The sequence below is a fragment of the Accipiter gentilis genome, chromosome 8 (genome assembly GCF_929443795.1).
Source record: "Accipiter gentilis chromosome 8, bAccGen1.1, whole genome shotgun sequence".
In the NCBI taxonomy this organism is placed as follows: domain Eukaryota; kingdom Metazoa; phylum Chordata; class Aves; order Accipitriformes; family Accipitridae; genus Astur; species Astur gentilis.
Window position 1 is genome coordinate 44,307,069 of NC_064887.1, and position 15,309 is coordinate 44,322,377.

Consider the following 15,309-nt stretch of genomic DNA (forward strand, 5'->3'; position numbering starts at 1 on the left):
TAGTGTGTATTAGGAAAAAAGCCCCCAAACCAGAGCCTGCCTGAGCGGGAAGGGGCGGTGGCGGGGCGGGGGGCGCAGGGCCTTGGGTACAAACCCCGCCGCTCCGTTCTGCGGGCGAAGCTGCGGTGCCGGGGGGGGGCAGGGCCCCGTCGCGGGGTTGGGAAGGGGCCGTGCCCCGCCGGCCGGGGGTCCCGCCGGGGACGGCCTGGGGGCAGCCCCCGCCGCGGCCGCCCTCTCGGTCGTCCCCCCCCGCCCCGTGCCCGCCCGGCACCGCACGGGTTAATCGCCGCTCCCCCGCCCGCGCCGCCTCTTCTTTGGCTGCTCGGCCTTCCCCAGATTGACACCTTCCGCGGCGGCCGGCCCGGCTGGCCAATGAGAAGGCAGCTCCGCGCGCCCCACGTGGGGGCGGGCCGCTCCCGCCGCGCTCTCATTGGCTGGCGGCCGGGGCGATTGCCCGCACGGGCCAGGCCCCACGTGGAGCTGGCGCTGGCGCTCGTTCATTGATCGCGCTCCGCAGAGCGGCTGCCGCGGCGGGCGGGGCGGGCGGGGAGGGGGCGCCGGCTCGGCTCGGCTCGGCTCGGCTCGGTGCAGCTCGGCTCGGCCCGGCCCGGCCCGCCCCGCCGCAGGGGCGTGCGCCCGGAGCCGGAGCCGGAGCCAGCAGCGCGGTGAGTCCAGTCCCATCCCGTCCCGCCCGCGCTGGTCCGGTCCAGGTCCGGTTCGGTTCGGTTCGGTCTCTGCCGCGCCGCTCCGGGCCCGCTCCGGGACTCCCGCCGGGCGGGGTCCGGCCCCGCGCGGGGCTGGGGCGGCGGCGAGGCCGGTCCCTCCCCGCGGCCGTACCTGCTGCGGGCGGCAGCGGCGGGGCCATTGTCTGCGCGGCGTCGGGGGGGCGCGGGCCTGGGCCGTGCCCGCGGCGGGGCCGGGGGCGGTGGAGCCCGCGCTGGGGGCGGGGAGCCGGCGGGGGCGGGGTGGGTGGGTTGGGGGGGTGTCCTGCGGCGGGCGGGTCCCGCAGCCCCCGGAAGGAGTCCCGGGGCCCCTCGGTCCCCGGAGGGATGCGGAGCGGCTCGGCCGGGGCGCGGTGCGGGGGTCCTGGCGGCCGCGGGGGAGCTGCGGGAGGGACCGGGCCCCGGGGCTTTGCCCTGCTCTGCTGCGGCTCCCGCAGGGCCCCGCGCCCCGGCCGGCTGCGTGAGCGGGCAGCGCCGGGCCGTGACTCCCCGTCTCTCTCCCAGGGCCTGATCCGGAGCTGGGAAGCGTCCCTACGTCCCCGGCCTGAGCCCGTGGTGGGGCCCGGAGCGGCGAGAGGGATCCTGGGCCTGTCCGGTGCCAAAGATGTTCCCGCAGAACCGGCCCCCGGTGAGCCCGCGGCTTGGCCTCGTCCCCTCCGGGCCACGGGCGAGCACGTGGTACTGCGGCAGCCGTGCTGGCCTGGCCCTTGGCATGGGCCTGTGCCCCCAAACCCGACTGTGAGCCTGCCTTGCCCCGTGGGGGTGGGACGTGTCGGCCTCGGCCTGGAAGGTTGTGGGGATGGCATGTAACGCGCTCAGGAGCAGTGGTGTGGTGCTTCCCAAACTGATGCTGAGCTCCAGAGCTGGGGGGATTTGGGTTTTCCAACACGCTGGAAGCCGGATCGCAGTCGGGGAGTGACTGTGGGACTGGTGATGAGTGGGCGAGGACAGAGCCCCGGGGCTGGGCAGGAGGGCCGGGGGGTTGCACGCTCTGCCAGGGCAGGCTTGCACGCTCTGTGCCACCCGTGGTTGTTAATCCTCCTCTTCTGGCTCAGTGGCTGAACCGATGCTGGAAAGGTGGAGAACGATTGCCCTTGGTGCTTGGCTGTAACCAGTTTCCTCTGCAATAACTCTTTCTGCCACCTCTTCCATGTCCTGCTCTCCCAGATGTGCCCATAGCCTCTTCCCCGGGTGCAGGACGACCCCTGGGGGACTCGCGAGCCTCACTGAGCCAGCAGTGGTGACCCCGGGGGTCCCCTCCTCTGCCTAGGCCCATCTCCAGGCACCCTCCGCTGCCTCGGGAGCTGCTGTTGCTGCCAGTGCCATCCCCAGCACCCCTCAGTCCCTCAAGCTGACTTACCCAGAGACCTTGGACCGCATCAAGGAGGAATTCCAGTTCCTGCAGAACCAATACCACAGGTGAGAAGCTGCCAGGGCTCGCATGCCAGCAAGGCACTGGGCACTTAACTGGCGCTGGCGAGGGGCAGGCTCCCCCTTGGTGCTGGGCATCAGTGTGGGCTGGCGGGAAGTGCCGTCCCATGCTGCTGCGGGCACTGGTCCATCTGGAAGACGGCTGTGCCAAGCACCACCTTGGTAGCTTGAAATGACACTGTTTGAGGGGTAAACTCGGCCTCTTCCTGCCAAAAGCCCCAGGATGAGGATGCTGGCTTCCAGGGCCCGGCTTCTGGGCTGAGCTGGAGCCGTCACTTAGCAGACCTGGAGTCCCTCTGATCCGCCCTGCTGCTGGCCAGGATCACCTCCCCTTCCCTGCACAGTGCTGGGCAGAGCAAGGTTTGAAATGCAGCTCGGCTTTGCAGCTCGCTCCATTTGGGAAGCAGATGCTGGGGAGGGGGTTAAAACTCCATGCAGATTGCTCCCTGATGCCTGGATCCCTTTGCTGTCCATCTCCTCTTTGTCAGCCCCTTCCCACCCTCTTTCAGGTGGTTTTCTTGGCTTCTGCTGGGAGACGGGATTGAATCTGAGAGCAGGAGGCTGAAGCACGCAGTGCACTGGGAGGGCTTGTGCTCTGTCCAGCCTGGGAGATCTTGCCTGTGGGGGACCAGGGGGTGTCTCCCTCTCCCGCCCTCCCTCTCTCTTTCTTCTCTTTATTATTACAGCTTGAAGTTAGAATGTGAAAAGCTGGCAACAGAAAAAACAGAAATCCAGCGTCATTATGTCATGGTTAGTGAGCTCCACCTGAAAGGAGGAGTGCGGTGGGGGGTGTCTCCTCTGAACCATCAAAGGACACGCAGCCCTGGGATGGTTTGGCTTCCCCTCGCGTTTGGGTTGTGCGGCCAGGCCCTGAGACCTAGTTCCTGTGGTAGTTATTGTCTGTTTTTTCCCCCAAAATGAGCTGTGGTGTTTTGAGCAGGGCTTGCTGCCAGAGCGCATGGTGGCAGGGTGGTGGCGAAGCTGCTCCCGTGCGGGTTGTCTCCTTTCCCGCGGGCAGTGAGCGGGAGCCCCAGAAGGACCGTGTCCGTTTTGTGGGCTGTGGCTGTGTGCCAGAGAGACCTCTGCTCCCGGGAGAGTTGCTGGGGACCATGTTCTCCTCCTGGCCTGGCCACAGCATGGGCATTTGTGGCCAGGCTGACCCTGCGCGCCAGCACCGGAGAGGACTTTCTGGTTGTGAGTCCCCCTGGGCTCCCCAGCCGTGCTGATGCTGCCTTCTCTCCCTCGCAGTACTATGAGATGTCCTACGGCCTGAACATCGAGATGCACAAACAGGTGAGTCTGTGTGGGATGGGAGCGTTGTCCCTTCTCCCCGTCCATGCCTTGACCTCTGGGCCCATCCAGGGTCACCCACGGAAAGCGTGGGAAGTCGCTCCCTGCCGTAGCCCAGGGAAGGCTGTGCTTGTGGGGGCTGTGCTCCCTTCTGTGTGCTTTGGGAGCTCTGCGCCACTCTGCGTCATGGCCTTGGCCTGTCTCCTCAGCTCTCCGCACACGCGTGTGCACTCCAGCGTGAGCTGCCATTTGCTCGCTGGGCTCAGGGTGCGCGTTCCTGGCTGTGTCGCGATGCGCTTGTTGCGGTGGGAAGAGAGCAGCGGTGGAGGACTTGTGCTTGCATGGCTGCTCGCACCAGTTGTGAGTGGCCACCTGGGGACCATCGTGGAGGAGACCGGCTCCCGCGGGGCAACGGGTGCTGCAGCGTCACGGCCGGGTGATGGGCAGGGTGACGAGCTCTGCCTCGCTGCCTTGGCAGCTGTCCAGTGCCAGCTGGCCCTTGGGGGCAGCTCGCCTGGGGGCTGGGGCTGAGGAGCATCCTGAGGTGGGAAGCAGGGGGCTGGGGCGTGGGTGCAGGGTGGGCTCCCCAAGGGCTCGGGGCTGCACATCCCCCCTTGCTGCCTCCCCATCCTGCCTCCCTCCCTCCCTTCCTCCCGCTGCGCCGCGCTCCGGGTCACCAGCTGCTCTGAGACAGAAGGTTTCTTCTCATCTATTTTTAAAGAGGCTGCGGAGGAGCCTGGCGAGGCGTGCTGCAGCCACGGCCTCCTTCCTTCCCGCCCCGCACCCCGCCGCCACCAACTGTTGCGCGGGAGCCGGCTCGGGCGGCCGGCGTGGGAGTGCCGGCCCCCGGCACAGGGCAGGCTGACAGCCAATCTCACCGTCTTTCCACCCCTCGGGTGGGTGTTTCTGTGGCTCTCCTCGTTTCCCATGTGCACCCTGCCCCGTGCCGCCATCCCCGCTGCGCAAAGCCGGCCGAGAAGGAGGCGTGAAGCCACCCTTGCGAGGGGCGATGCCAAGGGTCTGCCCGGCCCAGCACCCCCTCCGGTTGTGTGCTCCTCTCATCTGGTTGCCGGTTCTCCCCTGGCCCTCGCAGGCTCGTGTTTTCTGCCAGTCCCAGGTGCCGCTGGCTGCCCGCCAGCGAGCTGTCTGCACTTTTAACAAGGGCCCGTAAGTCTGCTCTGACAGCCAGCGGCCATTGTGTGAAAAATGGGAACCGCCTGCGCGGGAGCTGCGGGTTATCACCGCCGTGGGGAGATTGGGTCGCTGTCTCTCCTCCCCTTCCCCCAAATCTGGTGCTGCTTGTGGGCATGGGCAGGGCTCTCAGCTGCCCCGGGACCCCCGAGGAAGCACTTGCCCCACCACCGCTGGTGAAGGCAGGGTAGTGCCGTGGTGCGGTGCTGCCTCCGTCCCCGCTGTGCCCCCCTCAGCATCCCCCAGCGGCTCCCCAGGCACCCGGCTCCCATGGTGCTGGCATCGGCGGTGCTGGCACTGGCAAGGGCCGAGGCACAGGGCGGTTTTACCCTGTCTGGGTTTGTTTGGAGGGAAATGGGGCTGGGGGCTGGGGGGCTGGCTGTGATGGTGCAGCTCTCCAGGCAGCCACAGGCTCGGCAGGGGAGGCTCAAGACAGGAATGAGCAGGAGATGTTAATTTTTTATTGTTGTTTTGTTTTTGGCGTGGAAGGGGCCTGTAGCTTTTTATAAAACCGCCTCCCCGAATCTGCCTGGCCTTGGACTTACTCACCGCGAGCCAGAGGGGAGGTGACGGTGCTGGTGGCTGGGGGGGCTGCAAACAGCATGATCATTTTTCATGCTGAGAGCGTTAAAGTGCCAGTAAATTGCACATTAACGAGTGCGAGTGAATTGGAGGCAGCTCTCCCCAAGGAGCTGCTGCCCATCAGTGCATTAGGGAAGAGAATCCATCACTGCCGGCCCCGGGAGACAGCTAAATCCTTCCCAGAACTGCCTGCTGCCAAATCTCCTTGCTCCCCCCGCCTTTCTTTCTTTTCTTTCTCTTTTTTCCTTCCTCGGAAGGGGAAGCGAGGGCGGGTGCTGGATTGTTTCTGCTCTCTGTGGGTCTGGCAAAAACAGGACGGTGGCCGCTCTGAAGGGCAACATGGGGTGTCACTGGGTCTGTGTCCCCCCACTGGCCTGGCAGCGTTGTGGCCGCTCATCCTGGCACTGCGGTGCCTGCGCCAGCCGGGCACAGGAGACTTGCCCAAGGTCCCGGTGGGGAGATCTGGGGTCAGGTCCACCCCGGCTGTTGGGGCCCTTCAGCCTCTGGTCTCCTCCTGGGGCTGACAAGAAGGTCTGTGTTCAACCCCCTCCTCTCAGCCCCGTGCTGGTTCCGTAACGTTTTCATCCTCCCCACCGGCGTGGGCAGGGAGCTCCTGGAAGCTTGGGACAGTACCTTACCTGGAGCCCCCGCGGCTGGGGCATCCCCCGCCTAAATGGAGAGCTGCTGATCTCTGCCCCCTCTTCGGTGCTGGGGTGGAGTCCCCGGCTCTGTGCGATGGAGAGCAGCGTGGGCGTCTCTGCTGTTGCCTTGAGCAGTGTCTGCTCTCCTGGTTGTCACCCACTGGTACTCGGGGCAGGGGTCTGACCCCTTAGATCCTGGGGGTTCTCCCCAGGGATGTGTCTGTGGGGCCAGGGATGACCCAATGTCTGTGCTCGCCCCCAGCCCGGGACATGCGGCGTGGGGCTGGCGAGGGCCCTGCCCTGGCTGTAGGGTGCGGTGGGAGCGCGGCACAGCAGGCACGGCACACCACCGCTCTGCCTCCCTGTGCCGCTCCCCCTGCTCTGCGCTCCTGATTGCCTGTGGCACTCAAGTGTTGCAGAAAAACAGCAGCTGTAAGAGAGCACCTCTCCAGGGCTTCCTGCAGGCCGGGAGAGCGGCAATTAGCAGTCGTGGTGCCGGCAGGAGGCTTGCGCAGAGGGCGGAGGGGAGCCTGCTGAGGCCGGGGCCCTGACCTGCGGGGCTGTGGGCTTGCTTGGTGATGGCCCTTGGTGGCATGGGCCGTGGGGCTCCATGTCCCTGGCAGGGAGGAGGCGGGAGCCGTCCTGGGGCTCTCAGGGTGGGGTTGGAGGATTCTGGGGTCGTGTTTTTGGAGGGCTGGCGTTGGGAAGGAGAGCTTTCCTGTTCCCCCCTGGGGTGTTTCTGGTCCTTGGTGCTGAGCAGCAGCTCTTGGGGCCAAGCGCTGGCACCCTGTGGCTGCTTGGGTATGATGGGGAGGGGGCATCTGCCCGCCTGGGGAGCGCCCTTGGCGGGAGGGGTCTCCCGCGGTGCCAGGGCCGCTCAGCGTGGGGGCAGCTCTGCCCCTTGCCCTGACAGGCACTGCCTCTCTTCTGCTGGCAGACGGAGATTGCGAAGCGGCTCAACGTGATCTGCGCCCAGCTCATCCCGTTCCTGTCTCAGGAGGTGGGTGAGCCCTCGGACCCTCACCTCTGACCGGGTGTGCAGAGCTCCTTTGGGACACAGGGAGTGTCCCTGCTGGGGGACTCAGGCCCTGTGCTTTGCGCTGGGCTGGGGGGGCTGGCTTCACCCCATCCCCTGACGAAATGAGACTGCCGCAGCCCTGCTCGCAGCAGGAGTCGGCGGAGGCATCGCCCGGTGCTGACGTGCTCTTCTCTCCCTGCAGCACCAGCAGCAGGTGGTCCAGGCCGTGGAGCGTGCGAAGCAGGTGACTATGACCGACCTGAACGCGGCGATCGGGGTACGTCAACCCTCTGCCCACCCCTTCCCGCCACCCCCTGGCTGGGGGTGCTGGGCTGCCGCAGGCAATGGTGCCTCCCGTGCTCCCACCGTCCCCTGGGCTGGAGACCTGTCCTGTCCCGAGCACAGAGCGGGGGTCGGGTGCAGCCCCCTGCCCCTAGTGCCTTCGCCCTCCTGTGGCTGAGTCGGGGAGGGGGGGGGAGGAGGGCAAGCTGAGCTTGTTTGGGGGGCTGCCAGCAGTACTCGGGCTTGGAGGAGATGCAGCTGCTGCTGCAGTGGTGTCAAAACAGGGTGTGGGGCTGATGGCTGGTCATGTCACTGTGTCCCGATGCCCTGTGGCCCAGGTGGAGGGTGGGATCGCCACTGTTCCCACACCTCAGTTATTCCCACGAGACCACAGCAGTACAGTGGTATGGATACGCGTAGGGTCTCCCGTCTGTCCCAGTAGCTCTTGTCATGAGGTGGAGAGAGGCGGTGGGAGGGACGTGGTGCTGCTGGCAGCTTGGCTGGGGCACCGTGGGAGCGTGCCCTGCCTCTCCTCACCCAGCTCCCCATCCATCCCTTGGCTGACCCAGGGCTGCCGGTGGGGAGGTGCAGCCTCTTCCCTCCCCCCCTACCCGGCAGCCGTCCTGACGTGGTTCTTCTTTGGCTCTCCTCTCTCCTCCCGCTCCTCTCCAGCACCAGCTCCAGACCCAGCACCTCTCACACCACGCTCCTCCCATCCCGCTGACCCCCCACCCCTCCGGGATGCAGCCTGCCGGCCTTGCTGGCATCAGCAGCGCCTCGGGGCTGCTGGCGCTTTCAGGGGCGCTGGGGGCCCAGGCCCAGCTTCTGGCCAAAGATGACCGAGGAGTCCATGACACTGAGCCTAGGGGTGAGTGTGAGGGGACGGGAGACAGGGGCCAGGCTGGGGGGTCAGGTCTGGTGTGACCCTCCTGGCAGCCGGCAAGCCTGGGAAGGGGTGATGCTGGGCCCCGGGGCTGTGCTTGCTCCCCACGTCGTTCCCGCTTGGGCACTTCCCTGGGGTGGGTGGGGGCCAGGGCTGGGTGGGGAGCAGCTTGTCTGTGCCTCAGGGCTCCCAGCTGGGCTGGTGGAGTGGGGGGCTTGCCAGCTGTGAGGGGTTTGGGTGGGGAATGTACCCCGCTGAGCAGCACCACCTGGGAAGGCAGTGGGGTGGGCTGGGGGGGGTCGTCCCTGGTGGGGGCCCAGGACCATGCTGCTGCTGTAGCGCTGGCCCGGCCCTGCCACGAGCACCCCAGCACCTGCGGGAGGAGTGGGTGGCTTGAGTGGGCGGCTTTCCTGGGGGGCTCTCGGCGGTGGCACAGTGTGTCCCTCCTTCCCTCCTCCTGCTGCTGTGCCTCCGCGTTGCCACGGTGACAGAGCGAGACCCCGGCCCCGTAAGTGCCTTTTCCTTCTCTTGCACCGTTTCCTTCCAGCTGCGCAGGCTCTGGCCGGGACCCTGGGAGCGGGCAGCCGTGCGGGGGACAGATCCCGCTGCCCGGCTGAGGCCCCACTGCCGGCACAGCCGTGTGGGTGGGTGCTCTCCCCTGGGGACCCCTTCCCCGTGTCACGTGGGCAAACCGCACCGTTCCCCCAAGCAGCGTCCCCCTTGTTGCTCCTTCGGCAGGAGCTGAAGCCCGAACTGGTGGCACGGGGGGGCTACACTGGGGCCCTCGGTGCCCCTAGAGCCAGCCACAGCCCTGCGTTGGTGCTGCCTGTCCTGGGGGCCGGGCACAGCAGCTCGCAGCCCCTAACGCAGTGTCCCCCTACCCCAGAGCTCCCTGGCGCTGCCCAATGGGGAGCGGGCACGAGCCATCTCCGAGTACCTGAGCAGCAGCAAAAAGAGGAAGGTGGAGGAGAAGGACTTTGTTACAGACTACGTGAGTCCGGGGCTGGGGGGCTTGGGGCATCCCCATCCCCTCTTGCAGGGCAATGTGTGGAGCTGCCTGTGCCTCCGGCACTTCCCAGGCGGGAGCGAGGGCAGCCTCAGCCCCTTTGTCTCCAACTGTCCTCTGCGTTTCAGGGCAGCGATGCAGACAAAAGTGAAGACAACTTGGTGGTGGATGAGGTCAGTGCATCGGGATGTCGGGCACTGGGAAGGGGCTGGGGTTGACCTGCGCTGCCCGTCCCTCTGCCTGAGTGGGGGGCTAAGAGGCTGTTACAGGAGGAGGCAGGCAGCATGGGGAGGTGGCAATGGGACCTGAGTCGTGCTCACCGGCCCTCACTGATGGCAGCGATGAGCCCCAGGATCCAGGGTCCCAGCCTGGCTATCTCTGGAGCCACTGGCTCACCATGGCTTGGGACGTCCTTGCACTCCTGCCTGCTCTGCTGCCTGCTGATTTCCCTCCCCCTCCAGGACCCCTCTTCCCCGCACAGTGTCCATTCCTACTCGTCCCGAGAGAATGGGGTGGAGAAGGTCCCCCTGGGCAGGAAGGAGGCCATACCGCTCAGCCCGACCTCCATGGCCTCCTCGAGCAGCACGTCCCCGTCTCGGAGCAAGGATGCACCCACGGTACGTGAGTAGCCTGGGGCAGCTGGGGCGCTTCGCTCAGGGGTTGTGCTCGCGTTCCTGCTGCCCGGGTTCGGCTGGCAGAGCTGCCGGACGTGGGTCAGCTTGCCTCTACACCCATGGGGTGAAGGCAACGCTGGGGGACAGGGAGGGCTCCTGCTCCATTAGATCCCCTCTCGTGTCCCATCCCCCAGACCCTGCAGCACTGGCTGGGCTGGGCTATCATCAGGGGTGAGGAAAATGGACCAGCTCGCTCGGGGGGGACCTGAGGAGACCCCCTGGCAGGGCAGTAGCACAGCTGTCAGACCTCCCCGCTCTGTTCCTGGCAGGTGGAGAAGGTAGGGACGCCTAGCCTGAAGTCCAGCACACCCACCTCCCAGGGTGACACCGTGGCCCCGGGCTCCAGTGGTGCCCAGCAGTTTCGCCCCGCCGCCGCCAAGGCCCCCGTGGACCCACTGGGTGAGCTTGGCCCTGCCGGGGCCTGGGCAGGTGGCTCTGAGCGCTGGTCCCCTGGTCCCCCACGAGGATGGACCCTGGGCCCCGTCTCTTTACGCTGCCTCTCCCCCTGCAGCCCTGGGCCTGAGGAATCCGCTGGGAGTGCAGAGCCCATACTCGGCTGCCTTTGGCATGGCCCACCCCGCAGTTAACGGGGACATGGCCGGGACTGGTGCCTACGCCAGCCTCCACCTCATGTCCCCGCAGCTCAACGGGGCTGCGGCCGCCGTGGGAGCCGGCAGCTACGGGCGCTCCCCCCTGGTGCGTGAGCCTCTTCCCTGCAGGGCTGAGGGGGCCGTGGGGCGCGAGCTGCTCTCACCCGCTGTCCCCTCCAGGTGGGCTACGACCCGCACCCCCACATGCGCGTCCCAGGGCTGGCAGCCGGCATGCAAGTGGGGACTTCGGGGAAACCGTAAGTGGGGCCGTGCTGGGCTGGGGGCTGTATGGGGTTGGGGGGGGGCAGTCAGAGGACGAGGTGTCCTGCAGGGCTTAAGCTGGGGGGTGCAGGCAGGCCAGGGCCAGCAGGGATGGGGAGCACAGCCCGGGGATGGCGCACCTGTTTCTGGGCAGCGGCAGGCTATTGTGTGCCCAGCCAGGCTTCCCTGGGCACTGCTCTGCTCGTGGCTCTGATTCCAAACAGTGCTGCCTGTGTCAGGTGCGCTGGGTCCGACATAGCACTGGCTGCTCTCTGTGCAGGATCCTTGGCTGGTTCTTACTGCTCTGTCCCCTTCCAGCGCCTATTCCTTCCATGTCAGCGCCGACGGGCAGATGCAGCCGGTGCCTTTCCCACCCGACGCCCTCGTTGGCTCTGGCATCCCCCGCCATGCTCGGCAGCTTCACACCCTGAGCCACGGTGAGGTGGTCTGTGCCGTCACCATCAGCAACTCCACACGACACGTCTACACCGGGGGCAAGGGCTGCGTGAAGGTGTGGGACGTGGGGCAGCCAGGCACCAAGACAGCCGTGGCTCAGCTGGACTGTTTGGTAAGGAGGAGCGTGCCGCCACTCTGGCACAGCTTTTTTCCCTGTTTCCCTGCACTGTGCCACAGTGCCGTGGTGCAGAGGGGGTCTGGGGTCTCCATTGCAGATCTTAGGGATGCGGGAGGCCTCTGAAAGCGACAGTGTGCACCGAGGAGAGTCTCCATGTGTGTTTCTAAGTGGGGGGGCTGCTGGGGAGGGATGGTGGCTCTGTGCTGCCAGTGTGCTCTCCTGTGCCACCCCATCTGTTCTGAGCATCCCAAGCTGTTGGGGGGCTTTTACACCCCCACGCTTTGGTGCTGCTTTGTTTGACAGCACCTACCCTAAGACAAGTCTTTGCCAGTGTCAACCCCTCCTGGCCAGATACTTCGTACAGGCCAGAACTGCATGGGCTTGAAGCATCACTCGGATTCAGCTCTGTCCTTTCTGCTTTTGCTTGTGTGAGTCTGGCTGGAGGGAGAACTCCTATTTCTTTTAAAAATAAATGAAATGGACTGTCAGACCACAGCAACTCACCAGAGCCAAGCTGGAGGCACAGCCATCACCTGAGAGTATTTTTAACTTGTTTTCTTTGAGGTTTATTTTAAACGGGCTGCTGGAACTGGGAGTCCCTGTGCCTGCTTTGAACAGCCCAAACCTAAGTCCTCCCTTCAACTTGCTTGGGGCCTGGGCAGCCTGACAAATATTCCTGGATGGTGCTGACCTTGAAGATACAGATGCACAAACAAGGAAATGACTGAGTCATGATAATTTCAAGCTGCATCAGAAGTTTGGGAGCAGGGAAAAATGGTGTTCTAGTGTTCGGAGCCATGGGCTGTTTCAGCCTTGTTGGAGCTGCCTCCCTGGCTGCCCTTTGTCTCCTCCAGGACCAGCCGTGTCTGTCGGGCAGCTGCTGGCAGGGATGCTGTGGGTTGAGGGTGTCCCTGAGGCTGTTCATAGTGCAGTAACAAACTGAGGGGCTCCTATGGGGGCTGGCTGGGGCGACCACTCTGGGCATGGGACGGGGTGGGCTGCACAGCCACCCCTGCCCCAGTCCTGCTCTCCCACTGCTGCTGCTCCTACCCTCAGTACGAGCTGCTGGCCCTAGGGTGACCAGGCAGTCTAGGGCTGGAGGGAAAGGGGTTAACGGGGTCCTCTCTCCTGCACCCTAGAACCGGGACAACTACATCCGCTCCTGCAAGCTGCTGCCTGACGGCCGGAGCCTTATCGTGGGGGGGGAGGCCAGCACCCTCTCCATCTGGGACCTGGCAGCCCCAACGCCCCGCATCAAGGCTGAGCTCACCTCCTCTGCCCCCGCCTGCTATGCCCTGGCCATCAGCCCCGACGCCAAAGTCTGCTTCTCCTGCTGCAGTGATGGCAACATCGTGGTGTGGGACCTGCAGAACCAGACCCTGGTCAGGTGAGCCTGGGACAGGGGGAGCGTGGGCAGGGCTCCTCGGGGCTCATCAGGCCAGGGACCACTTGGTCCCCTCCAGGGCCTCCCCTCTGCGCAGTCTAACCCTGGCCATAGGACAGTCCCTGTCCCTGCAGCAGGGATCTGCTCCTCACTGCTGGGTGCTGCTCCGGCCCACGCTTTGCACTGCAGGTGCTGGCAGCCCTGACAGCCATGCTCTCGCCCTCTCTGTCCCCCTCTTTCCCAGGCAGTTTCAAGGCCACACAGATGGTGCCAGCTGCATCGACATCTCTAACGATGGCACCAAGCTGTGGACAGGGGGGCTGGACAACACGGTACGGTGCTGGGACCTGCGGGAAGGGCGTCAGCTGCAGCAGCATGACTTCAGCTCCCAGGTAGGGACTGGGGCTGACTAGGAGCACCATGGGGCTGGCTGGGACCTGCTGGGTCACTGCCTGACCCTGTCTCTCTCCCTAGATCTTCTCCCTGGGTTACTGCCCAACGGGAGAGTGGCTGGCAGTGGGCATGGAGAGCAGCAACGTGGAGATCCTGCATGTCGCCAAACCGGACAAGTACCAGCTGCACCTCCATGAGAGCTGTGTCCTCTCCCTCAAATTTGCCTCCTGTGGTAGGCATGCCTGTCCCAGCCCCCTGGCTCTGGAACCTTGTGGATGGAGTCTCCTCTCCTAGCCATGTGTCTCAGAGCTTTTTGCACTGGGGGCAAGCACTGGCTCCAGTAGCCAGCCCAGTTCTGTGTGGGTGCTAGTGGTATCCTTCAGAGAAGGGGTGTCTGTTCCTCCTGGAGCAACATCCATGGCTGCACTCTCAGCTCTGTTGTCACAGGACTCCCCTTTGTGTTCCTTAAAACAGTGCCTTGGCTAAGTGTTGCTTTCTTATCCCCACGTTGTGTTACACAACCTGGACCCAATTTGCTGCAGGAATACAGCTGATGGGCCTGGTTTGGTGATATGATGCTCCTCTTTGTCCCTTCTGTCCCTCCCACAGGGAAGTGGTTCGTGAGCACGGGGAAGGACAACCTGCTGAACGCCTGGCGGACACCCTATGGAGCCAGCATCTTCCAGGTGTGGGGCATACGTAGTCTTCATGATCAGGGGTGGGGGGGAGATGTTCCTCTGGGTGAGGTTGCCCAGAGCTGGGATGGCCCAGTACAACCCAGCTGTAAATGTATCTTAGCAGTAATGAGCCCCATAAACAAATTTGTCCCTGCAGCCCCCCCGCCCCGGCACAACTCGGGGCCCCAGGTCCCAAGGGGTGGGACTGGGACCTTGCTCTGGGGCTGCTCCTTGTTCTTACCCCCTGCCCTCCTCTCTCCAGTCAAAGGAAACCTCCTCCGTCCTCAGCTGCGATGTCTCCACAGATGACCAGTTCATCGTGACTGGCTCAGGGGACAAGAAAGCTACGGTTTATGAGGTCATTTACTGAGAGCAAGAGAGGTGCCAACTGCAGGGAGGGCCCACACAACATGGACAGGCACGTGTCCATGTGGACAGACGGGTGGACTCTACCTGCCCTGCTGCTGACTTCCCAAAGAATGTGCAGCCTGTGGCCAGGGCATCCAAGCCGGAGGAGAGCGGCGAGGGGTGGAGGTGGCCCTGGGACCACGGCCAGGCGTCATGCTGGGCTGGGACGTGGCGGCTGCTGCTCGCAGTGAATTTCCTGGGGACTTTCTCCTTTTTTTGTTCTTTATTTGTTGGTTTGTTTCTAAATCTGGGCTGTGGGCGTTGAGGGGGGAGGGTTTGGCGTTGTTAAGGTTTTTTGTTCAGGTTTTTTGAGGTTTTTTTGGTTCTAACTTTTTGCTGTGGTTTTTTTTTTTTTCTGTTAAGTCTCTGGGTCAGGCTGAGGAAGATGGGCTCTGTCCTCATCTACCTCTGTGCCTCCTAGGCATTTAATATGTATTTAATAATAAAATCAAGCAAAAAAGCACCGCTGGACTTCGTCCTGGGCAGTAGCTTTGGTGCTCTGTGGCCGTGGGCTGGAGCCAGCTGAGGATGGGTGAGACCAGGGCCGGTGGGGCAGTGGCATCATCCCCTTTGGCTGCCACAGCTCACCGCTTCTTTCCCTTTCCTGCATCAGGGCAGGTTCGTTGCCGCTCTCTGCAGCAGGCAGGGCCATGGGGCCTGGCAGCACGACTGCGCTGCCGGCACTCTCCTCACTCAGCGCTGCGTCGGTCCTGGGCATGGTGGAAAGCATCCCGGGGCCGGAACACTGCTGACCACGAGGGTTAGGATGTATGGCGTTGGCTGCTGTGCAGTGCTGTCCCTCGAGCAGTCTGTGTCTCTGTGGGGTGTGGGGCAGAAGCCAGTGCTGGAGGAAGCGGTTTTTGAAGGAAATGAGATGTGAGCAGTCGGCACTGGCTTATCGGTCTGGCTTCCTGCCAGAGCTGCCGTGGGGGAAGCAGGGCTGTTGCCGAGAGCCTTGGAGCACGGCCCGCCAGCAGCGGCCACGGTGAGAGCTGGCAGGGAAGCAGGGTGCTGCCGGCTGCGGTGTGGTTGCTGCGATGCACTCCTGCCCCGAGCTCAGCCCTGAGATGCAGCTAACCGCATCCAGCCCTGAGCCAGGGCTGCTGTGGCAGGCGGGCAGGAGCAGCTCTGCCGTGGTAGGAAAGGCTGCTCTGGTGCTGCCAGCCAAGGGAGGGCAGGGGCCTATCCTGGACCCCCCAGCTACACTTCACAGCCCAGCCCTTGCCGTTGCCAGAGAGCGAGCCCAGTGGGACCATGCGGCTGGGGAAGCTGCAGCTGAGGTGACCCTCGCTCTGTACCCCT

General features: G+C 64.7%; 1 protein-coding gene across 7 annotated transcripts; it reads left to right on the forward strand.

The window, feature by feature from the left end:
- Positions 1–463: 463 nt before the first annotated feature.
- Positions 464–15,128, forward strand: LOC126041888 (transducin-like enhancer protein 1). 7 transcript variants are annotated; one of them, XM_049808255.1, is made up of 22 exons: positions 464–665; positions 1,227–1,350; positions 1,993–2,141; positions 2,437–2,513; positions 2,840–2,903; positions 3,402–3,446; positions 6,795–6,857; positions 7,078–7,152; positions 7,830–8,025; positions 8,532–8,548; positions 8,927–9,031; positions 9,175–9,219; positions 9,508–9,663; positions 9,990–10,119; positions 10,232–10,416; positions 10,491–10,567; positions 10,890–11,139; positions 12,285–12,532; positions 12,774–12,921; positions 13,004–13,154; positions 13,532–13,608; positions 13,862–15,121. In XM_049808255.1, exons 5-22 carry the CDS (start codon positions 2,901–2,903, stop codon positions 13,967–13,969), a joined length of 2,079 nt encoding a protein of 692 aa, XP_049664212.1. In that variant the 5' UTR covers positions 464–665; positions 1,227–1,350; positions 1,993–2,141; positions 2,437–2,513; positions 2,840–2,900; the 3' UTR covers positions 13,970–15,121. The 7 variants fall into 7 exon arrangements, 6 of the variants coding, with proteins under 6 accessions (XP_049664212.1, XP_049664210.1, XP_049664208.1 ...); XM_049808253.1 differs by lacking the exon at positions 2,437–2,513 and having other exon boundaries at positions 561–665; positions 2,642–2,903; positions 13,862–15,126; XR_007507013.1 differs by lacking the exon at positions 464–665 and having other exon boundaries at positions 987–1,350; positions 12,778–12,921; positions 13,862–13,989.
- Positions 15,129–15,309: the final 181 nt, after the last annotated feature.